This window comes from Oryctolagus cuniculus, chromosome 17 (assembly GCF_964237555.1).
Source record: "Oryctolagus cuniculus chromosome 17, mOryCun1.1, whole genome shotgun sequence".
Classification (NCBI taxonomy): domain Eukaryota; kingdom Metazoa; phylum Chordata; class Mammalia; order Lagomorpha; family Leporidae; genus Oryctolagus; species Oryctolagus cuniculus.
Window position 1 is genome coordinate 41,325,001 of NC_091448.1, and position 24,826 is coordinate 41,349,826.

At 46.1% G+C, this 24,826-nt stretch overlaps 1 protein-coding gene across 1 annotated transcript in view; it reads left to right on the forward strand.

Annotated features, from left to right (window-relative positions):
- Nucleotides 1-24,826, forward strand: part of MYO1D (myosin ID) — a 340,304-nt gene that overhangs the window by 82,230 nt on the left and 233,248 nt on the right. The window contains exons 2-6 of the mRNA XM_051824625.2: nt 14,452-14,660; nt 16,793-16,886; nt 19,397-19,562; nt 21,582-21,635; nt 23,233-23,328. Of these exons, the coding sequence (XP_051680585.1) occupies nt 14,452-14,660; nt 16,793-16,886; nt 19,397-19,562; nt 21,582-21,635; nt 23,233-23,328 (619 nt within the window). The remainder of the gene's footprint in view (nt 1-14,451; nt 14,661-16,792; nt 16,887-19,396; nt 19,563-21,581; nt 21,636-23,232; nt 23,329-24,826) is intronic.

A 24,826-nucleotide genomic window follows, 5' to 3' on the forward strand; every position in this document is an offset into this window, starting at 1 on the left:
GACACGATCAGTAACACAGATCCAGGATTCAAACCCAGGCTCCAGGGCTGGCTAATTCTCAGGCTCAAGATCTGTCCAACATGTGGTCCCTGCCCATCTCAGGCATGCACAGTGTGACCAAGAGGATGAAACTAATTGGTTCTGTTGCTGTGGAGTCAAACTGCTTTCACCCTGGGGGTGATTCTCAGCTGAGAATGGGGAGGTGCACTGGCCCTTTCTGAGGGTTGGCAGCAGCCTAATGAAGGTGGCATAAGCTGGCGTGTCGTGAAGAAAGAGGTCAAAGTTTTGTGTGCTTTGACAGCCACACCGCAATCCAGGCTATCCTTTTGACAAGGGCCGGTATCATTGGTTTAAAAAATCTGCACCCAGAAAACAAGAACTCTCATATGTTGTTGGCAAGAATACAAGTTGGTAGTCTCCTTGGAGAGTAACTTGGCAATGATTGACACATTTAAATTGCACATAAGCCTTTGAACCAGGAATTCCGGTTCCGGAAGTGTGGTCTACAGGTATACACACTGAGAAGTATATCCCATCTACTTAGAGCTGTGTTCTTTATAGTGAAGAGAGGTTGGGAACAAGCCAAACGTGCTCTCGAGACCGATTAGACACAGGTAGATTATTGTGTATTCACCCGTGCAATGGGCCAATGCACAGGCATAAACAATTAGGCTTTTCTCTACCTCTTGAATGAGACTTTGGCCAAGATAAATACTTTCATTGGAGAGAAAAAATTTCCATTTGTGTTTAAAAAAAGCTACATGTAGCACGTGTTTGTGTACGAACAGACTGCTTCTGGGCGGGAAGGAAGCCCTGGCAGTGACTGCCTCTGCGGAGGAGGCCATGGGCAGGATGTGAGAAACCCCGCTCTGCTGGCCACTCAGTCGCATGTTTTACGTCTTGTTCTGAGTCTGCGCTGCCCGTTCAAAGTTAATACAGATAAAAGTCACTGTATATTCTCTTCAATAAGCTTTTGGGTTGGTTTTTTATTAGCAGCTTTTAACTGACATTATTTCAAATTTATAATAGATGGCAAGAATACTGCAAGAAACTCCCTGAGTCTTTACCACATGTTTACGTAGTTTTCTGTTTCTTTCGTGCGTGTGCATACAGACTTGTGAGAGTTAATTGGAGATGTCACACCAGTTAGCCACTGCATGATTCAAGGCAAACCTGCCTTGAGAACATGAGCCTTCAGGACAAGGATACTGTCTTATATACCAAGCAGTGCTCAGGATCAGGAAGCACTATTCTGACACAGCTCTAGTATCTCATGCACCATGCGTGTACAGTCTCAACAGCTGTCTCCATAGCATCCTTAACAGCACTTTCCCACCCTAGCCTGGGGTTCACACTCAGAGCATGCTTCGCATTTGGTTGTCTTGTCTCTTTAATTCCCTGTGATCGGAATGTTCGGCCGTTCTTTGTGTTCAGGTCAAGGCCTTCTCCAGTGTTTGCTGTGAGAAGGCCCTGTCGTTTAGTTTGCCTGATGTTTACTCCTGCTTAGGTTCAGGTTCTGTGATCTTGGCCGGACAGAAGCGATTGTTGTGTCTTTCTGTCTGTGTCCTGCCAGGGAGCACTGCTTTAGTCTAGGTTCTCAACCTTGCGGCTGGGGAGAGAGGGCCCTCTGGGCCAGCTGTGCAGTGCTCGCTCCAGGAATCCGATGGAATCTCTGGGCTCATCCTTTTCCTTCCCCACTCTGACCTGTGTCACTGGGAGCACCCAGCCCACCTCACTGCTTTGGTCAGGCTCCTGAAAACATCCGTCAGCATCGCCTGCACAGCGCCCAGCTCTCTGCGTCTTCCCAGGGGCTGTTAGGGGCATGGGGCAGAGACTGCGCTACTCGATTGCCAGATCATGCCGTGGACTGCCCATGCTCTCCAAAAGTCATCCACGTCTTCCGTCAGACCAGAGAGCAGATTCTAGAATCCCCAGAGCCGACTCAGAAAACTCATCTTTAAAACTCTGTTCCGAGCCGGCGCCGTGGCTCAATAGGCTAATCCTCCACCTTGCGGCGCCGGCACACCGGGTTCTAGTCCCGGTTGGGGCGCCGGATTCTGTCCCGGTTGCCCCTCTTCCAGGCCAGCTCTCTGCTATGGCCAGGGAGTGCAGTGGAGGATGGCCCAGGTGCTTGGGCCCTGCACCCCATGGGAGACCAGGAAAAGCACCTGGCTCCTGGCTCCTGCCAGGATCAGCGCGGTGCGCCGGCTGCAGCGGCGGCCATTGGAGGGTGGACCAGCGGCAAAGGAAGACCTTTCTCTCTCTGTCTCTCTCTCTCACTGTCCACTCTGCCTGTCAAAAAAAAAAAAAAAAAAAAAAAAAAAAAAAAAAAAAAAACTCTGTTCCTCCAGACTACTCTTTGCACCGAACCTGTGTCATTGTAGTTTCCCCAGAATTCATAGAAAATAGGCACACGGTGTCCCTCTGACCCCCTGGGGGACTGACTCCAGGACGCCTTTCTCCCCATGGGTACCAAAATCTGTGATGCTCAAGAGCCCCTTACAGAAAATGGCATAGTATTTACATATAACCTACGCACATCCTCCTGAGTATCTGAAGTCATCTCTAGATTGCATATAACATCAAGTAAAAAGGAAATGCAGTACTCATGGTATCTGTTATACTGTATTGTTTAGGGAGTCATCAGGAGAACAGCTGGCCTGTACGTGTTTGGTACTGGCTCAGTTTAGCTTTTATGGTAATTTTAATCTGCCATTGGGGGAGCCCACAGATGTGGAGCTTGCCTGTGTAGATGGCTGACTTCGTGTGTGTGTGTGTGTGTGTGTGTGTGTGTGTGTGTTCCTTGGAGAAGGACGGATGGATACCATGATATTCTCATGTACGTGAAGACGCTGACTGAAGGCACTGGCTCGCATGATTGGAGAAGCTGAGAGCTGAAGTCAGCCACCTGAAGACCCGGAAGTACAGATGGTGCCGCTCCATTCCGAGCCCAAAGGCCTGAGGACTGGGAGGGTGAGTGGCGTGAGTTGCTTCCTGAGCCCTGGTTCACAGCGAGTCGCAGCCTGGAGACGGCCAGGCAGAGGGAGAGTATGCTTTCTTACCTGCCTCTTTTGTTCTGTTTGGGTCAGGAGCAGGCTGCATGTCTCTGTGACTCCATCTACTGATTCAAACGTGAACCACACAGACGCACCCACAACCAAGATTTTGCCCAACACGTGGGCACCCTGTGGCCTCGTTCAGTCGATCTGTGAACTTGACCATTGCAGGCTCATGTGTCGCTTTGCTCTAGTGTTGCTGATGCTGATTTTGGCCTCGGTGTCTCTTGAGAGTAAACTTAACTTTCCCTTCATAATTCCTTCCTGGAAGCTTCATGTCTATGCTGTTCCCTGTCATCCTGTCAACTCACTTGAGCACCCACTGGTCATTCCTCTCTCATGGCATTGCTTCCATGTTTGCTCACTGAGCTCTGCGCAAATGAAGAGCCTTTCCTGCTCTCTGGCTGCCATCATTACGTCAGATTCTGATTTCTTCACGGGCCTCTGATGTGTTACTAACGCAGTGTAGTTGGATACTCCTGTGCTCCCAGCAGGAGCCCTTCAGGCAGGCTTCTATGTACCTATCATCCTTCGAGCACCTCCCTCTTTCTGACTCAACGAGATATTCCAGACTCGTCTCGTGCTTTGCCTGTCCCACTGATGTCCCTGAGGTGGAGTCAGATTTAGCCCTGAATTCCTTGGTGTTTACAAGCCCGTCTCTGGGCGTGCCAGCTTCTCAGCTCTCTTGGGAAGAACACGGGGGCCATGTGCATGGGCTGTGTGTCTCCCTCCTCTGCCTGCTCCTTGCCACCTCCCTACCACGACTTTGTCCTGATGCCTCCAATTCCATTTTGACCCTATGTATTGGGTAACCTTCCCCAGCAATGAAAAGCATCTTGGGTGTTCACTAGGTACCATTTAACTTAATTTTTCTGGAATAAAAATTGCTACCTGTATCTAGGTGGTGGAAAATTGCCCACATAAAGAGAAGAGTATTTTCTGTCAGAACAGTGCAGCTGTGGTCCATGTTTGAAGAACTAGGTGACCTCTTGTTATATTTAATTCCTTCCTGCATTTTGAAAGTCAGAGGGGTCACCAAGAAAGAAAAGTAAAACTACATAAATAAAACAAATTAAAGGGATGGTAGGCAACACTCCTGATGACTTGAATATTCTACAGAGTACTGTAACTCATTTCCTGAGAAAAAAACAGAGGTGAGTTACAGGGACTCATGCCATTCCTTCATTTTTTTTTTTTTTTCCATTCATCAAATATTTAACTCTCCCTTTCTAAGTGCCCAGTCCTATACTGCATGCTGAAGATAAAACAACATGATAGGTTTGCTCTCAGACAATAAACAAGTAAACAAAAAAACTCTTTGGGAGGGGCCAGAGTTGTGGTGCAGATGGTTAAGCCGCTGCCTGTGCACCCATACTGGAGTGTGGGTGTACACTGTGTATCCCATACTGGAGCACCTGTTCAAGTCCCAGCTGCTCTGCTTCCGATTCAGCTCCCTGCTGATGCGCCTGGGAAGGCAGCAGAAGAGGACCCGAGTCCTTGGGCCTCTGCTACCCATGTTCGAGACCTGAATGGAGTTCCTGACTCCTGGTTTCGGCCTGGCCCAGCTCTAGCTATGTTACAGGCATTTGGTGGGCAACCAGCAGATGGAAGGTCTCTCTCTCTCTCTCTGTCTCTCTCTCTCTCTCTGTCTCTCTGTCTCTCTCTCTCTCTCTCTCTCTCTCTATATATATATATATATATATATATATGTATTTCTGTCTCTCTCTTTCAAATAAATAAATTTTTGAAATGTCTTCACAAACAACACAAGAAACTACTGTGATGACTGCCATACAGGTGTGGAATGACAGGACAAGGATCCGTGTTCTGGGCCAGAGCATGCCGTGCACAGGGGTTGGTACCGGGAGACGCACCAGTACCTGGGTGTCAGATGGACATGGAACTAAGGCTTCCCATGGAGAAGCTTTAAGGCCGGGGCTGAGCAGTGATGCCCACACCGTGAGGTCGCACCTGCCGCTATGTGGGGAGAGAGATTGGAAGTGATGGAGAGTGGTGTGGGCAAGCCAGTTATGCTGGCAGCCCTGGTAGGACAGAGAGTTGGGGTGTAATATTTTTTGACACTGTTCACTGTCAGAACTCCCTTGACAGCTGTTAATTGAGTATTTCAAAATAGCTAGTAGACAGGATTTTAAATGTTCTCAACACAAAGAAATGTTAAATGTCTGAAGTGATAAGTTCTGTCAGTTATCCTGATGTGATCGTTACTTATTGTGTGCGTGGACTGAACCATCACACTGTATCCCATAAATGTACACAGTTATGAGCTAATGAAAAGTTAAAATATTTTTTCCAAGAAAACATATTTAGTGGAAAGGTTTTGTTGTAAACCTCAATGAAAGAAAATGAGTATCATATTGTGCCTAGTGAAATGATGCAATGAAAATTTTCTCAAAAGATCTTGAGGGTGGGTGCTTGGCCAGTGATTAAGGTTCTGTAGGAGATGCCCACAGCCCGCACCAGAGTGCCTCTGTGTTCTAACCCCGCCTCCCTGCCAGCCCGGACCCTGGGAGGCAGCAGAGATGACTTGAGTAACTGGGTTCTTGCCACCAACGTGGGGCCCCGGAATTGAGTTCCAGGCCCTGGCTTTGGCCCAGCTCAGCCCTAGCTGTTGCGGGCATTTGGGGAGGGAACTAGTGGATGGGTGTGTGTGTGTGTGTGTGTGAGCTCTGTCATTAGGAAAATCCTTGATCTGAAAGTGAAAACATGTATCTTATGATTGGTTTGATATGCATTTCTTTCACTGTAAGGGGGATTGAGACATTTTCATAGACTTTCTTCTGGGCTGTACTTGTGTCTCTCAGGTTACTGTAACACATTACCAGAAACCGAGGGGATCCGCGCAAAGCAGCTTGTCCTCCGGCAGTTCCGAAGGCTGGGGGTCCCGGAGCAAGATGGCTGCCTCCGTGCTGTGTGCTCTGCCCGCTGGGAGAAGCCCTCTCGGCTCCCTCTGTCGGTGGTGCCGTCGCCGGTTTGGGTTGCCTGGCTGATTGCGGCACACTCCAGCCTCCTTGACTGTCATCGCGGTGCTGTCGGTTTGCCTTCGCATGGTGTCCACTTCCTCTTAGAAGGGGGCGGTGCTGTGGCGTAGTGGGTAAGGACGCCGCCTGCAAAGCCGGCATCCCATATGGGCGCCAGTTCGAGTCCCGGCTGCTCCTCTTCCAATCCAGCTCTCTGCTCTGGCCTGGGATAGCAGTAGAAGATGGTCCAAGCCCTTGGGCCCATGCACCCACTTGGGAGATCTGGAAGAAGCTCCTGGCTCCTGGCTTCAGATCGGCGCAGCTCCAGCCGTTGTGGCCATCTGGGAAATGAACCAGTGGACGGAAGACCTCTCTCTGCCTCTGCCTCTCCTCTCTCTGTGTCTAACTCTGGCTTTCAAATAAATAAATAAATCTTAAAAAAAAAAAAATGGACACTAGTTGCCTTGTAGTAAAGTCCACCCTAATGGCCTCATTCTAACTTGATCACCTGCAAGTCCCTGTTTCCAAATAAGGTCACATCTGCGGATCCCGGGGCCAGCACTCCTGCAGTCTTGGTGGGGAAGGCATTCAGCCCACTTCTGCCATTTTCTTCTCTCTACTTCAACTTGACCTTTCCTTTTCATTTTGGCTACTCCTCCTTGCCCTTGTCCATTTTAGCTGGGTCTATTTTCCTTTTTATGTTTCTCTCTTTAAAAAAAAAAAATATATATATATATATATATTATTTACTTGAAAAACAGAGTTACAAAACAAACAAAAAACACAAAAAAACAGAGTTACAGAGAGGCAGAGAGAGACAGAGAGAGAGGTCTTCCACCTGCTGGTTCACTCCCCAAGTGGCTGCAATGGCTGGAGCTGCGCTGATCCAAGGCTAGGAGCCAGGAACTTTTTCCAGGTCTCCCATTTGGCTGCAGGGGCCCAAGCATGTAGGCCATCCTCCACTGCTTTCCCAGGCCATAGCAGAGAGCTGGATGGGAAGTGGAGCATCTGGGACTCGAACCAGCACCCATATGGGATGCCGGCACTGCAGGCATTGCCTTTACCCGCTATGCCACAGCACCATTGCCTTTTTTGTGTCTCTTAATGTGACCTTCACTGTTCATTGCTGTGGGTTTTATTTTTTCTTTAACCTTTTTTTTTTTTTTTTTTAATTTAGCTTTTCCAGTTTCTTGTCTCATTTGAAAAACAAACAAACAGATGTTTGGCCTAAAGGTTAAGATGCCCATGTCCCACATCAGAGAACCTGGGTTCAGCTCCTGGCTCTGGTTCCTGACTCCAGCTTCCTGCTAACACAGACTCTGGACGCCGGCAGTGACAGCTGAAGTAATTGGGTTTGAGCACCCATGTGGGAGACCTGGATTGAGTTCTTGCTTCAACCAGGCTCTCCCCTGCCCCAATTCAGTCCTGTCCCTTGCAAGCATTTGTGCTGTGAACCGTGAATTGAGCATACCCTTTCTGTCCCTCACAAATTTTTAAAAATTTTAAGATTTTTTTTCAGAGCCAGTGTTGTAGGGCAGCAGATAAAGCCAACACCTGTGACACCGTCATCCCAGAACTCACTCTTTCTCTCTCTCTTTCCTGCTCTCTCTCTAACTCTGCCTTTCAAATAAATAAATACATCCTTAAAAATAAATAAAATAAAAATTTTAAGATTTAACCATTTTTTTAAATGGTATCTTCCTTGATGCCTTGCTTTAGAGGGTTACATCATCTGTACAATTTGTTGGTTTCATACAGTTGTTTTTCCCATAATTTTTCTAGATTATGACATACCTCTTTATCAGTGTAGTGATTTTTTTAAAGATTTTTTTTTTTGTTTATTAGAAATACAGAGTTGCAGAGAGAGAGAGACAGATAGTGAGATCTTCCATCCACTTGTTCACTCCCCAGATGTCCGCAATGGCAGGGGCTTGGCTGTACCAAAGCCAGGAGGCAGGAGCTTCTTTGGGGTCTCCCATATGGGTACAGGGGTTGAAGCACCTGGGCCATCCTCTGCTGCTCTCCCTGGCACACCAGCAAAGAGCTGGATCAAAAGTGGAGCAGCTGGATCTCGAACCAGCACCCATAAGGGATGCCAGTGTGCAGGTGGAGACTAAACCCGTTATGCCGCAGCACCGGCCCCAGGGTAGTGATTCTTAATATGCCTTTTGTCTGTGAAAGTATTTACCCACTTTTTTCTTGTAGCGTCCTGTCATGGGCTCCATGCTTGTCCATTTCAGACATGAGCTCACTCGCCAGATGTGGCTACTCAGTGTGGTCAGTTGTTGGGAGAGAGTGTGGAGTGATGAGGAGACCCTTGAGTCTGGGCTTCGTTACTTCTAAACCCTTTGGCTCCAACACACAGCCCTTAAGTCTCAGGAGAGCCGCCCGAGTGTCAACAAGTGAGCACTGTGAGACTCCTGCAGGGGACGTGGCCTTACTTCTCAGTTGATCAGCATTATCGACCACACAACAAGGTGCTAAGGAAAAAGTACTTATTTTTCCACGTAGCCCTCCTCACAGCCACTCCAGGTGTCTATTGAGACTCGTTTGTTCTGGGCTGCCTGTGTGCCAAGACCCTGCCATTCTTGGCAACCTAGCACCTGCAGTCTGTTTTCTGAGAACTCGGCTCCAATGCCTGAGGCTTCATGGGACCCCATGTTTAATCTTAGCAGCCGCCCTCAGCGAGGTGTGGTTTTCACTGCAGCCCATGGTCCTTCCTCATGTGCTGTGGATGCAAGTGGCGGCTGGAGATCGCGCCATCTTTCCTCCCTGTGGTTTGCAGTCTTGTTGACCTTCAGACAGTAGCATAGCACCAAGATAGCATTGTATCCTGCGTAAGGGCGGGGTGGGGGGCTCGCGTGTTGTCTGAAGTTGCCACTGAACCCAACCTTGGAGAAGGCGAACATTTAGAGATCAGGAAAAAAGGAGGATCCCACAAAGGAGACTGAAAAAGCAAACCAGAGAAACGGGCAGAAAACCCAGAGCACAGGGTCTCCCGGAAGAAGGGAATGGGGTCGATGCTGGAGACTGCGGAGAAACCCACCTGAGGACGGAACATCAACCGTGGGTCCTGCGGGTTCCCTGGGCGCTCCCCGTGGGAAGTCTGATGAAGAGTCTCTGAGTGCGGGTGTGGCACCCAGGTTGGAGCTGGTTGAAGAGGCCACGCAATGTGCAAGAATGTTCTTAGCAAATGACCACCTCTCGTGGGGAATGCGAGTGCTCAGGGCGACTTCAGTCTTCACTGTCCTGAAAAGGCAAGGACAGGCCAGATGGATGTGACCAGCTCCTGCCCGCAGAGTGCGTTCCCCCAGAAGTAAATGAGTCATTTATGAGTGAAGATTTTATTAAATGTGCAGTAGGTCATCCACAGAGAATTTCCCCTCACTCATTCACTCCATGGGTTTGAAGAAGTCAACCAAGGATAACATGGAACTCTGTTCGTGAGTGGATCCAGCACAGCAGCAGTAGAGCACATTTGCAATGTAATCATCTGAACGAAATTCCTTTTTCTCTTCTGCCCAGCTCAAAGTTAAATTTATTTTTCTTCATTTTATTCTTTATGTTTTTAAATTCTTTTCAGTTCCCTTTGTACTAACTCCTTGTCTTTTCCTAATTTCTACCTCCACTCCTCCCACTGAGACCTTGTGATCCTTTTGGCTGCAAGTGTCTTCTCTGATTCCTTGTTTCCTTGTTTCTTGTTCATTTATTTGAGATGCAGAGAGACAGACAGAGCTCCCCTCCATTGGGTCACAGCCTAAATGCCCACAGTGGCCTGGGAGCTGAAGCTGGGAGTCAGAAACTCCATCCAAGACTCCCATCTGGGTGGCGGGAACCCAGTTATTTGAACCATCGCCCGCGGCCTCCCAGGGTCTGCATTTGTTGGAGTCAGGAGCTGGAGCAGGCATTGTGATGCGGGATGCAGCAGTCTTAGCCACGAGGCTGAACACTCGCCCACAGTTGCATCAAGTCAGAGCCTCCTCACTGGCCATCAAAGCCTGTCCTGCCATATCACGTAGGAGCCCGTCGTCTGTTCCGACTGTTGCCGACATTTCTCAGCACAAGTTTTCTGTCTGGTTAGGCCAGCCGCCTTCCTATTCTCTGCCTGCTGCCCCACCCCCCACCCCCCGCAGTGTCTGGCACTTCTCCTAGTGTTCTGCATGTGGCTTGCCCATGATTCATCTGATGGCCTTGCATAGAAGTGACAGGTGCGAGTTAACAAGGCAACGTCTCAGAAAAAAAAAAAAAAAAAGTAACTGTTTCAGATCCCATGTGGAAAGGGCTGTTGTTCTCCCAAGGCATCATCTTGGTATTTTTTCCACTGCTTCGCATTAATTCAAAACTCTTTAGAACCTCCTTGTTTGATTTGAAAGTCAATGAAAGTATCTGGTCCTTTGAATAAATGTTTTTAATCTTCTTAAAGAAAATAGGTTCTAAAAAAATCAATTGCTATTAGGCAACTAATCACTGGGAGAAGATGGGGTGTTGGGAATTCGGTGGGGGCGGGGGGCGACCTGGTGCTCGGACTTTTGAGGACCCGGTGGCCATCTGCCAAGCACGCAGGGGATGAAGGGGCAGGGCGAGCCTGTGGAGCCCCTGGGAACTGCAGAGAGCTCTCGGATGCAGGCGTGACAGGGAGACGTGGAGAGCTGGAGACAGGCGCGTGCCCTGCCTGGGTCCCTTCCCCGTTAGAGTTCCTCACGAGGGGGCTTGCTGTGAAGACCTTTGCCACTGCAGTCATGCTTCGCTCCTCTTCCCTGGGAGACGAGGTTGGAGTGATCTGTCACCAGGACTTCCCTGGTCTCTACTGTTTCTGTTCATGCCCAGGGTTAGGCCCAGCACAGTAAATACATATTTAGAGAATATGTTATAGAAGTTTGTCATGAAAGATTTGCACACAAAGGTCATAGATACGCCTCCCTTGATCTCTTTTTTTTATTTTATTACTATAGAGAACAGATATTATGTATTTTATAGATAAAATTCTAAGATAACCATATCTCTCACTCTCCCTCCCTCAATTCCCCCTCCTTCCTTCTTTCCTTTTTTTTTTTTTAAACTTTTACAATGACATATTTTCATTTTACTTTATAAACAGGCTTAATGCACCACTAAGCATAATGTTCAACAAGTAAAAATAGGAAGACCACTGTTCCACAGGAAAATAGACAAGGGCTATAAACAGTCATCAAATCATAAAATACCAGCTTCATTCTTGTACATTGTGGGTTTTTTGAATTCTAGATTAATTAGCACATATCAGAGAAAGGATGTGGTATTTGTGTGTTTGGGTCCTGGATCTCTCGAGAGATGGTGTCAGCCTATTTGTCCCGTGGGACTACTGCAGCGCCCCCTGGAGGCAAAGAGTGCAGGTGGCAATACCATACCGTGTCCTTCACACCCGAAAAACCAAATTGAAATCTCCAGCAGGTGTTGAAGTATACACTGGCACCATCTAGTGGTGATTTTAAAGCCATAACCAAAATGGAAAGTTTCATTATCCGAGAACTGAGATCAGACTTCAGTGAGTTTTCAACATTTTGTGACTATACTGAAGCATTGTGTTTAACATTGTATTTTACTGAGGCCCTGACATGATCTCCTAGTTAATAGCTATGTGTGCAATGATTGTATACATGTGTGTTAATTGTATTTCAAGAGCATGATGCCTAGAGGTTTTCATAAAATACTTTATGTGAAATAAAGAATTTCAGAAAAGAATGATCTTTAAGTGGTCCTAAAACTTTTTCAGTGGGAGAGGAATTACATTATTGGACACATCTGGAATCTTAGGGCTGCATTCTAACAACTCGTATGTTATCTGCTTTGTCTGATTCATCGAGTTTCGAAGTTATAAAGTCATTTCTCTTTCTAACATTCTTTGGCCCCTTTTATTTATTTTTCCTACTTGGACAGCATTTGTGGAATCTAAAGAATCTCGCCCTTTGCGTCTTTGCTCTTGGAGATACCTGTTGAATGTGTGCTGCAGGTGTCCTGGTTAAGCCACACAGACCTGGGTGACGATTCTTGGTTTATTGTTTGTTTTTTTCAGTCTTTGAACATGAGGTGTGTCGACACTCTGCTTGGAACTTGTAGTTGATTGACAACTGAGGCAGGGAATTGGTTTGCAATCATTGCACTTATTCCTCATGTGTAGGGATTACTGTGATTTCGGCAGCGATGTTAACAAAATAAAAACATTTATTAAAGAATCTCCCTCAAGCGCAACATGATTGGAAGCATAAGATTAATTGCCTTATTCTTAAAAGCACTTGCTGAATGGAAGAGGGACAGAGGGGGTGTTATTGTCACCATTTTGCAGATGAAGTAGCATTCTCAAGGCCTTGCTGTAATTGGGTTTGTAACGTGGGCATTCACACCAAGATGCAGAAGAGTCCACAGTTAGTGCCTTTTGTGCCAGATACACTAACAATAGGGTGCATAGGAAAACCACGTGGAAAGATGCACAGAAAACCTTAGGTGGTCAATACTCTTACTTACTTTCATACTTTTATTTATTTGAAAGAGCAAGAGAGAGAGAGAGATCTTTCATCTGCTGGTTTACTCCCAAATGCGTGCAGCAGCCATCTGGGTCTCCCACGTAAGTGTCAGGGACCCAAGTACTTGAGCTCCGAGAGTGTGCATTAGCAGGAGGCAGAGGTGGAACTCAATCCCAGGCACTGTGCTGTAGGCTGCAAGCATCCCAGGGGAGGTTAACCCACTGCACCACAACGCCCACTCCAATAACTCTTACTTAAGTACATACTAACTACTTGATACAAATCTTGCTTTTAATTTACTGTTGACATTATCAGCATCTCTTTGTTTCTGCTCCTAATTATAGCTGACCATCTTCATTCCGGCTTCAAGGAATTTTAAGGATGTGTCTTTTGCCCGGTCTGTGGGCCAGCATTTGAGCCCTCTGGGTGCTCCTCTTGTTCAGCTCTTGGGAGCAAGACACAGGTACATCTCCCCCTGCCTCTCAGCAGCCAGAGCTTTCTGTGGCAGTGGCTGGTGTAGAAAGATCCAAGCTCTGATTCACGTACTCTGGAAATAGTGGGTACGTGTGGCTTTTCCAAATTTTGTGCATAAATGTTTTCTCTGTAAATACAAACACATGGATGTGTTTCACTGTAGTCACGTCAGACATGCTGGGACTTCTCCTCCTTGTTCTTTGGTCTATGGCCTCTTCCCACCTGCCCACATGGCCTTCCTCCTCATCTTCCTCTATCCATATCACCCTACTGTGTGCATAAAGGGATGCATAACACATGCTAACACGTATTCTTCCATGGTTTCTTTTTTTTTTTTTTTTTTTTTGACAGGCAGAGTGGACAGTGAGAGAGAGAGACAGAGAGAAAGGTCTTCCTTTGCCGTTGGTTCACCCTCCAATGGCCGCCGTGGCTGGCGCGCTGCGGCCAGCGCACCGCGCTGATCCCATGGCAGGAGCCAGGAGCCGGGTGCTTTTCCTGGTCTCCCATGGGGTGCAGGGCCCAAGCACCTGGGCCATCCTCCACTGCACTCCCGGGCCACAGCAGAGAGCTGGCCTGGAAGAGGGGCAACCGGGACAGAATCCGGCGCCCCAACCGGGACTAGAACCCGGTGTGCCGGCGCCGCTAGGCGGAGGATTAGCCTAGTGAGCCGCGGCGCCGGCCTTCCATGGTTTCTCATACCACGTATTCATCTATGAAATGTCTCTGAACAGATATGCAAATAAAAATGGGGTGGCTTTTCACCTTTGTTTTATGGAAAAAATGGGATCATGCTGTATACTCTGAAAAACCACACATCTCTTTCAAGGAACTCACCCATCCCTGAGACTCTGTCTCCTAGAAATAAGAGCACCACCTTATAAGCTTATGTGTCTGGAGCGTTTTCTGTAGTGCTGTTCATTGTAGCAGAAGGAAGGGGAATTTGTGAATAAATGATGATTTATCAACATCATGGGACTTTAGGCAGTCACCAAAAAAAAAAAAAAGTATATAAAATTAGATTTATATCAAGTGTCTGAGTATGGGTTTTTCTGACAGTTGAGTGGGGCTCCCAGAGGGAGAGGAGGACAGTGGAGGTGGCCAGGCCTCTTTGTAATTGAGCATCTGTTGAGTGGATGCAAGCCCTGCTTTTCCTTCCAGAGCTCCGAGGCTGTCTGCACCTGTTTCTCAATTTTTCCCTCCTCTCACCCTTCTGTATTTTGAAAGCAAAACTCCCAGCCCACAACATGTTACCTTCTTCCTTCTTGCTGGGTCTTAATCGCTACAGATCACTTGTCCCTCAAAGGAAACACAGAAGCAAGGACACGTCAGTCCGGAAACTGCTCCCGGGTATTTGGACTTGCTGGGAGTTACGAGACCCAGTGGAAAGCACTACTCTTTCTCTGTACTCACAGCTGCACTCTTTTCTTCTTTGCTTCTGCACAGGTTCGAGAAAGGGCGCATCTACACCTTCATCGGAGAAGTCGTGGTCTCAGTGAACCCCTACAAGTCGCTCAACATCTACGGGCGGGACACCATTGAGCAGTACAAGGGCCGTGAGCTGTATGAGCGGCCGCCTCACCTCTTTGCCATCGCCGATGCTGCGTACAAGGCGATGAAGAGGCGGTCGAAAGATACCTGCATTGTGATATCAGGTACTGAGAGGGGCCCCGGTGCTTCCAAGAGCAAGATGTGTTGAATTTACCTGGTGCTTCAGGATCCAAACCATGGACTGAGCCCCCCCGCACACCTGGCTAGAAACCTAAGCAATTTTTATAAGAGGGAAGTAAAAGCATAATGAACATTAGTGTCCAAGTATTTGTGTCCTGTCTGATCTTCCCTGGGCTTGGTTCACAGACACATAGGTATTACACCTGGGTGACTTGTTCCTGGCTTGTCCGCTGAGCTCCCGTGGAAAATGGTTCCCCTGTCTCACCCATATCAAAGTGCTAGGGAAAAGGTAGCAAAAATCAGCTTGAATACCAGTGGAGTGAAACCGAGAATGTGAACCAATGAGGCGCCAAATGCAATGCAGAGCCAGGCTGGTGCTTGGGAGCGAGGGGTGCGTGCAGGGCAGCAGCAGGCTTTGCCAGCCAAAGTGGGAGAGAGGGCGATGCCAGCCCCTGGGCCAGAGAGCTGGGGCTGATCTACCCCAGTCACATCGAGCGGTACTGGTGACCTATTTACTGGTCAATACGAGAAAACTGCCCACTGACCTAGGGCGGCCTCTCCCACACTGTGGGGATTTCTTTTGGTGCTGATAACACTTCACATTAGCCTTAGTAGTTTCAATGCTCTTCAATGGCCATTGTTCCACTTGGGCTAGCAAAATGGCTAAGCAATGTGTAGAACAGTTTTTCCCCTTTATAGATACGCATACAGGGTCAGAAGAGCTGAGTGACTTGGTAATAGAGTTAGAGAATTACATAGTAGGACTACATGTTATTGAAACTATGGCCTGGTTATGAAGCCGGCAAGCAGAGCAATCACACAAGTGAAAATTCCCATTCTCCTGAACGCCTCATCTCCAGATCCCAGCAGTGCAGCTGGGAGCAGTTGAGTGTTTATCCTTTTATACAATTTCTCTGCATGTGCAAATGCATCGAGTCCCACGTGCACATTTAATTATACTGTAAATACGTAATTATAGGTATCCAATGGTTGAGTATCCCTTATCTGAAAATCCAAAGCTTGGGAGCACTGACGCGGTGCCTCAGGTGGGAAATTCCACACAGGGTCTCCCCTGATGGGTGGTCGTCACAACACAGGCACACTACAAATACCCTGTAAAGTCACCTTCAGGTGTGTAAGGTGTGTATGAGACACAGGTGAGTTCTGTGTCTAGGTTTGGATCCCATCCCCAAGATATCTTATTACCATATGCAAATAATCCAAAATCTGACATCTGCATCACTTCCTGTCCTAAACAGGATGAGGAACACTTAGTGCAGTATTAGTTCGTGTCTTTCGTGAAGCACCATGGAGTGGATGTGTTTTCCTTAGACTGTCCGTGGTCCGAGTGGGTTCCCTGTAGCAGCTGTATGGTCTTTTGTCGAGTAGCTCATTGATAATGTATTTACCCTGTTCTCTACTGATGAGCCTAGCCTTGCCTCTACAGAAATGGTTTTTTAAAACTTAGAAAGTTGTTTTATTATCACTTGGGTATGTTCGTATTTTGCAGCATTTCCTTTGGAGAAACTTGTACAGGTATAGTTTTGTAGTCAGAAAACGAGGGCAGGTACTTCCGCATTGGCCCCTTCCCACGCCAACCCAGTCACAGTGGCCGAGATGCTTCGTCTGTGGTGGCTGGGTCTGGAGTTTGACGTTTTGTTTTTCTCATCATAATTACTCTAACTGTAATTAATATTGTCAAATAATTCATTTATCCCATTTAAGATAAAAAGAGACCCTGCTATATAAAATAAGATTATACGGATTTTACTGTGGCCACTGTTTATGTCCTTTCTGGCTGACTCAGGTCAGTGTCAAGTGCAGAGACTCATGATTGAAGAATTGATCTACTGCATCTTAATCCCACGCTGTCTTGGCCCTAAGTCAGTGTCGATCTGTAGTCATCTTGTCATTTGACTTCTGCAAGAGTGTTTGTGCTTTTTATTCATTTATTTTTCAACATGTTCACACCTGTTAGAACCACTACAAGACAGGTGAAATAACTCGAAGGAGAAAAAGAAAAAAAAAAGTGCAACATGAGGGGTTCTAAATGAATAACGAATGTTTCTCTTGGTTTTGATTCTCACGTTAAACCCTGCACAACTTTTCACTGCAGGGGAGAGTGGAGCTGGCAAGACGGAAGCCAGCAAATACATCATGCAGTACATTGCAGCCATCACCAACCCCAGCCAGAGGGCAGAGGTGGAAAGGTAAGAGCCCCCCTGACGTGGGGAGAAATCCCGGTGGCAGCTTCCTTCTCTGGACAGATATGGCCCGGCCTCCACTCTGCCACGTGTCAAGCAAGTTTGGGTGGTGAAACCACTTTGATTCTCTGCTTGCGTATCACCTCTCTGCTATCGTTCATACCACTGGCTCTATCTCTGCGTTTCTTTCTTTCTTTCTTTTTTTTTTTTTTTTTTTTTTTTTTAGTAGAAACGTATCGCTGCAATAAACTTTTGCTGCAGTAAACTTTACCTAATTACAAAACAAATGAAGACGTTACTCTGCGAGAGTTGGAGGTGTCCCCATTCCAGTCTATGCGTGCAGACTTACATGAGGACAGCAGAACCGTCAGAGCTGACACTGGCAGGTTTTATTGCTGAAGCTCTTGCAGGTTCTGTGCTTCCTGCTGTACCAGCGTCTTTGTTGCTTTGTTTTTCAAACAAATCATTGAAATTATAAGTAAGATTCATTCTCCCAGAGTGCTGCTGCTCACAGTAAGCTGAGTGGTAACGCTGATCCCCGCCACCTGGGCCCAGCATTGGGGCGGAGTCTGGCACACAGTGTTTGCTTAGGAAATGTGTACGCATGACTGGCTGTGAGGTGTCACTGCGTGGTCACTGCTCACTGCGTGGCGTCCTCACGTGGCACAGCCCTTCTGAGGAGGAAAGTGCTTTCCCAGCCACCACTTTGAGGCTCAGCGTTAATTTGCCGCAAGTCACACCTCTCCTACACGCCAGTCTTCAGTTTTATGAGCACGAAGAAAGGACTCCGGGTTCGTGTGAAAGACAACAATTTAAGCTCAGCCACCCAGCTGCGTACTTTCTTCGGTTCATCATTGGGCGTTTTTCTTAATTGTGACGCATCCCCATTTCCGCTTCTGCCTTTGCAGTCTGATATGACGAGTAAATTTTCTTAATTTCCTTAGGAGCGGAGGAGAGTAACAAAGAACCGAATTGATTTTAGTTTCACTAGAGTAAGGCATGTGTGGATTTACTAGTATTTCACGAGCACAGCTTGTGGCGGTTTTAGAAGCAATCTCCTTTATAAGCAAGCAGTCCTCCCCTCCCCCGGCACTCACAGGAACATTTTGCAAGTTTGCCTTCACCCATGGGGAGAGAAGGTTCAAGGGTCACTCCCGGTGTTGGTGGGAGGAGCGAGGACCAGCTCCATCGTGTAATTTGACTGCCTGGCGTTACTCCAGCAGGAGTGCCTGTATTAGAGGAGTTCCATCCGTGAATTAAAGCAAAGGCATAGGAGCGCTGTGAAGTTTAAATGTATCCGCTGGGAGGGCCTGCACCACAGAAAGTTAGCATTCATGGGATGAAGAATGCATTAAGTGACTGCTGCAAAGGAGAGATTCCATAGAGCTTCAAACAAAATAATGAGCAATTCCTAAACTAGTAAAGACCAAATTTATGATGTATAACTAAGTACAATAAAATTCCACTATTCTGGGTTTTATAAGCAAGGACAGCTGTCTCTCCATATCCGTGGGTTCTGCATCCATGTGTTCAACCAGCCAGAGATTGAAAATATTTAAGGGGAAAATTACATCTGCAGTAAACATGTACAGCCTTTTTTTCCTCTCTTTATTCTCTGAACAGGGCAGTGTGATGACTGTTTGGTCATGTACATTGCATCAGGTGTTAGAAGCCGTCCAGAGATGATTTAGAATATATGCGTGATGTGAGTGGTTCCCATGCAGACACTGTGCCATTGAAGAGAAGGGACTTGAGCATCTAGAGCATTTGGTATCTGCAGAGGGTCTTGGAACTAAATCCCAAAGAACAGAGGACAGTTGTACTAGGAAAGCTGTCATTTCTGTGTTACCCAATGCCCCCCCCCCAACACACACTTCAGAATATAAAAGGGTACTTCAGAGAGTTCATGGAAAACAGAATTAAAAGACTTTATTTTGGTGCAAGAAAATTGAAATCCATGCATAGTTTTTTCGTAACATGCATTTTCCATGAATGTGTTGAAGACCCCTCATAGCTTTCTAAGACTTTTCTTTAGGTAAATCTTTAAGGGAAAAACCAAAAATTTCAGAATTAATTTGAAGGTAAAATTCCTCTGAATTCTTACCTTGCCCAGCCCATCAACCTCTGTCTAGATGACCTTACTGGGGTGTACTGATCCTTCCAGATTTTTAAACATTCACTAACACATGTGTGTGCACACACACAGACACCGTGATCCTGCAGTGCATATTATCTTGAAAGTTGATTTTACACTCATTCATGTATTCAGGATGTCTTTCCACATCAGCACATAATGCTGTACTGCTGTACCTCATTCTTCTTAGGGTCTGGTTGGTATTTTCTTTTTATCTGTTCCTACTGTTGGCCGTTTAAGTTGTTTGTGTTTTGTAATATGGCAAACATCCTGTAGTCAGCATCTGTATATAAGTATTTGTGTGTGTTACAGCAATTTCCAGTTTTTAAAAAGTCTGGTCTCTAAAGCTTTCCATACTAACTTTGATTTGTCTGTGTTAAAGAGTGAAGAATATGTTGCTCAAGTCCAATTGTGTATTGGAAGCTTTTGGAAATGCCAAAACCAATCGTAATGACAACTCAAGCAGATTTGGAAAATACATGGATATCAACTTTGATTTCAAGGGAGATCCTATTGGTGGACACATCAATAACTACTTACTGGAGAAGGTAAAATGTGCTTAATTTCTGAAGGCAATATTTATAAATGCTGAGTATTTAAAAATACTTGATTGGAGCCAGCATGGTGCTGTAGTGGGTAAAGCTGCTGCCTATGAAACCTACATCCCATTTAGGCACCAGTTTGCATTCCAGCTGTTCCGCTTCTGATCCTGCTCCCTGTTAATGGCCTGGGAAACGCAGCAGAAGATGACCCAAGTACTTGGGTCCCTGTCACCCACATGGGAGTCACAGAAGAAACTCCTGGCTCCTGGATTTGGCCTGGCCCAGCCCTGGCCATTGTGGCCATCTGGAGAGTGAGCTAGTGATGGAAGATCTCTCTCTGTTACTCATTCTAATTCTGAATTTCAAATAAATAAATTTTAAAAAACAAAATAAAAATACTTCAATTTGTATAATTTCTTATATTGCTCAATGTAATTAATTCTGTCCGCCCTCTTCAATTAGCTTTCTGTGATATGCTCTTTAAAAAAAAAAAAAAAAGATTTATTTAAAAGGCAGAGCTACAAAGAGGCAGAGGCACAGAGAGAGACAGATGTTTCTTCCATCTGCGTGTTCACTCCCCAAATGGCCACAATGGCAGAAGCTGGGCCAATCCGAAGCCAGGAGCCAGGAGCTTCTTCCAGGTCTCCCACAGACATGGGTGCAGGGGCCCAAGGACTCGGGTCACCTTCTACTGCTTTCCCAGGCCATGGCAGAGAGCTGGATTGGAAGTGGAGCAGCTGGGACTAGAACCAGCGCCCATATGGGATGCTGGCACTACAGGCGGTGGCTCTACCTGCTATGCCACAGCACTGGCCCTGATATGCTCTCTTTTTTCTTGTTATCTTATTAGCACCTGCAGAATCAAGTTGGGAAAAGTTACCTGTTTTGCAGACACATATTTGGACATGGTGGGGGCGTATTGGCATGTAGCCAACTTCTAGGTATACTTTAACACAAACCTATCTAGGGCCAATCAGTTCTATTCTTTTAAACATCACTGTCTTCTATGTATTTTAATTTGAGTTAATTTGAAGTCTCATTTTCTTCCATTTCTACTTGTTCACTGCTTTCTGGTAACTTGTATGTATTTTGTTATCTTACATCCTCATGATGAAGCATTTGGTCCATGAAATCTGTTAGGCTCAATTTCTAGAACAATCCAATTAAAACTGTCCTCTTGGGACTGCCTGTGTCCTAACCAGCCTTAGTGATCACTGAAGCCAATCACAAGAAAGCAAACGGATTTCATTCACCCGATTCTTACGGTTAATCTTGTATGTCACGAAGTTCAGTCTCCTCCTGAGCTGTGCTCAGGCCAGAGCTGACATGCTGTCCCACTCTCCTGAGCTGTTCTCAGTTCAGGACGCATCCTTCATGTCACTGTAGGGAGGCAGAGTCTCTATTTTTGTTGTTTATATCGAAGTCTGACTGATAAAGAAAGAAATGTTGAATAGAGTTGGTTGAAGGGAGGAAATGCCAGGTTTTGTCTTTTTTCCAAAATGCTTCATGGGCCTCTCTATGTATACTCTTGGTTGAAGGATCCCTTTGAAACACTGCCTCAATAGCAATAGTTTGGGAGCATCTAAGGCCAGGGTCCCTAGAGACCCATCTTACTCAACTGATTTTATTACAGGATGTAAGGCATTGCTCTTTGAAATGCCAGCAGTCCCTGGGGAAGGCAATGTTGAGAATATTCCTCCCTAAGCATTCCTTCCTAGTCCCCCGACTTCCGATCCCTCACCAAATTTCATCTTCAGGCCACAGGTTAAGAAAGAAAATCAAAATAGCCCATTCTTAGGAAAGTTTAGGGACCTCTGTTTTAAGCAGTGGAAAGGACTATCAGAAATTGCACAGGAAACCCCATAGAGAAGACCTTGATTTTAGACGAGCGCCATCTGTGGGAGCCTCAGGGTATTTAAGTGAACTGCGCATGTAATATTTCCCAGCAAAGTGGCTTCCATTTCATTTTAGGAGCACATTTTCAGATTTACCATTTTAATGTGTTTTTTTTTTTTTTTCCCTCAGTCCCGAGTGATTGTACAACAGCCAGGAGAAAGAAGCTTTCATTCTTTCTATCAGGTTAGTAATCCTCTGCTATGCAGATAATTGATCATTTGCTCATTTGTATAGGAAGTGAGTATTTTTTTCAACATTGGACTCTCTCCTGGTTTATCCCTCCCTTTCCTTCATTGACACACACACACACACACACACACACTCCTTCCTCCTCTCCCTACCCTACAATAATCCTGATAATATTTGCATAGTATCAAAAAAAAAAAAAAGGGCTAGGAATAGGATTAAAAATTAAAACACTGGTGTCTCAGGAGATCTGCCATGACTGTGATGAAGAGCTGGCAGGTGTCACCCATCAAGGCAACTGCTTCGGTTGAGTTTGACCATCACCTGTATTTCCTTGGAACGCAGATAACGGCTTAATGACTGTGCACATGGTACATTCTAAGCATGTTAAATTAGTTTTATTTTTAATTGGAGCCGTTGTTCCCACCTTAGGGAGTTCCAGGCATGGGAATGCAAATTCAGTGTATTTTGCACATAGAGCCTATAAAGCAAGATGATTACTTTTTTAAAAATAACCAGGATTTGTCAATTCAAGAGAGAATTGTCTTCTTGATCTCAGCAAAGCTTAGGGAGAATACTGAATACCTCTTTGGGGAGTGCTTTCAGAATGTAAAGCAAGATCTTTCCAACAGCCCTCCTGCTGCTGTCTACACTCAGAGAACAACTTTGGCACATTATTATAATGTTTTAAAGCCCCAAGTGATAGAAACCAAGGCTAATAAAAAAGTGTGTGATCAGATTAAGCAAGCTCAGCCTCCCTGTGCGCACTGCCCCTGAAGGTGATCAGATGGTGACAGAACAATTGAATGCATCTCGGGCCAGTTCGGTTGTTTCTGGGTTATGCTGCAGTAGACACTTGTTATTGATATAAACAAGTTCTGTTCTATTTGGTTAAAAACAATTTGATTTTTAAAGTCTGCTAATTAGACCTTTCAAAATAAACCAAAGCCTACAGTTGGATGTGGAGAATTTAAACATAATGCCTATCAGTATTGTGTTGGGTTTTTATTGACAAGTTGCTGTGTTTTGAATAAACACAAAATGTGAAAGCAGTCTGTGTCTCACACACTCCTAGCTTTTCCCGGTGCTTTCCCCATCTGGGTGAGGGTGTTCGGTGTCTTTGTGCAACACTGGAGTCGTGGTTATCCTCCTGGTCTCCCTGCCTGAGGTCTCCAAGGCTGGTGAGGACGTGAGGGAGCACGTGGCTGCCTGCAGGGCCTCTTGCTTCCAAATTCTGAAACCCAGCCATGCCCTGTCATTGTGAGCAGCTAAGCAGGTGTCCACCACAGAGCATAGGATCTCATTCCACAAAGGACCGTGGCCAAAGCCAGAACTTCTCATACCAGGGATGTGGTGAATGAGCTGACTCTTACAGTAATTTTCTTCATGACTGCTTTATGTTCCCTTCGCTGATGACACTGAAGCAGTTACTTACCTGCAAGGGGAAAAATGCTTCTTCAAAGCTAGACAGGAAGCCCAAGGTGAATTAATCCCAGAAAGTGGATAAAAGCTAGATCAGCGCTGACTTAGAGCATTTGGTTTATTTGGGTCAATGTGTCTTTTGCTGATTTTTTCCTAATTGAATATTTTTCAGCTACTGCAAGGAGGTTCCGAGCAGATACTGCGCTCTCTGCATCTCCAGAAATCCCTTTCATCCTACAACTACATCCACGTAGGAGCCCAGCTAAAGGTGAGGTCTGCTGCTCAGACAAGGAAGCAGACAGGGCGGCCCTGAATAATGACCTGTTGGAGCCTGCTGTCTTTGGGCTAATCAGTGTGTCTTCTCTTCTGTTTTATAAATTCTCGGGATCAGTGATTCCGTCTGTTAATGAAGCAATAGCTTTGGTGAAGAGCCTACTTTACGATATTATCACCATCCAACAGGAAAGACGTTTCTTTCTACGCTCAGTGTTTGAATGTTAAGCCCTGTTCCTGGTCCTGTTGTCTTGACACTATACGAATTTCAGTAGGACTAGCAAGGCCACCTCCTGAGAAGACCCCACGTGATTAGGCCATGGGCAAGTTGGTAAAAAGAAAGAAAATTTAACAGCACTCTGTTTACTCACTGTTTTTTGTGATGTAGCCTAGAAATAGTTTTGTGACCCTGGGGGCATTTCTATTCAGCTTTCACACATACTTGTGTGCCCAGTTTTGTTCTTATTTTTAATTAGTTTTCTGCTAGTCTTTTTTTACAGGCAGAGTGGACAGTGAGAGAGAGAGAGACAGAAAGAAAGGTCTTCCTTTTGCCGTTGGTTCACCCTCCAATGGCCGCCGCGGCTGGCACACTGCGCCCGGTGCATCGCACTGATCCGAAGGCAGGAGCCAGGCACCTCCTCCTGGTCTCCCATGGGGTGCAGGGTCCAAGGACTTGGGCCATCCTCCACTGCACTCCCGGGCCATAGCAGAGAGCTGGCCTGGAAGAGGGGCAACTGGGACAGAATCCGGCGCCCCGACCAGGACTAGAACCCGGTGTGCCGGTGCCACTAGGCGGAGGATTAGCCTATTGAGCCGTGGCGCCAGCCACAATTTTTTTTTAAAGATTTATTTATGTATTTGAAAGGCAGGGTTAGACAGAGGCAGAGAGAGAGGTCTTCCATTTGCTGGTTCACTTCCCAAATGGTTGCAACAGCCAGAGCTGAGCCAATCCAAAGCCAGGAGCCAGGAGCTTCCTCCAGGTCTCCCGTGTAAGTACAGGGGCCCAAGGGCTTGAGCCATTTTCTGCTCTCCCAGGCCATAGCAGAGAGCTAGATCAGAAGAGGAGCAGCTGGGACTCAAACTGGTGCCCAGATGAGATGCCGGCACTGCAGAAGGCGTTTTTATCCACTATGCCAGAACACCAGCCCCAGGGATCACAATTTTAACTGTTTATTCCAGATAGGTGGAATTATGCATATTTATATTCTGCTTTTCCATATTTTTAAATTTTTGTCTAGTAAAACATGCATTACTTTTGTAGTTGGGTGAAAAATTTAAAAATTATTTTAAAAAGGATCTAAGATGTAGGCAGTATGTCTTTTTTAAATTTTTTACTATTTGCCTTAAGCTATTATATCTTCATTACTGGATTAGCTGTATTTTTATTGCTATGCATAGAAATAAATGATATTTAGGTTTTTGCAATTAATTTCCCATTATTTGACATTTAGGTTACATCAACTCTATTTTATAGTTGCCTGAGAGCAGGAATG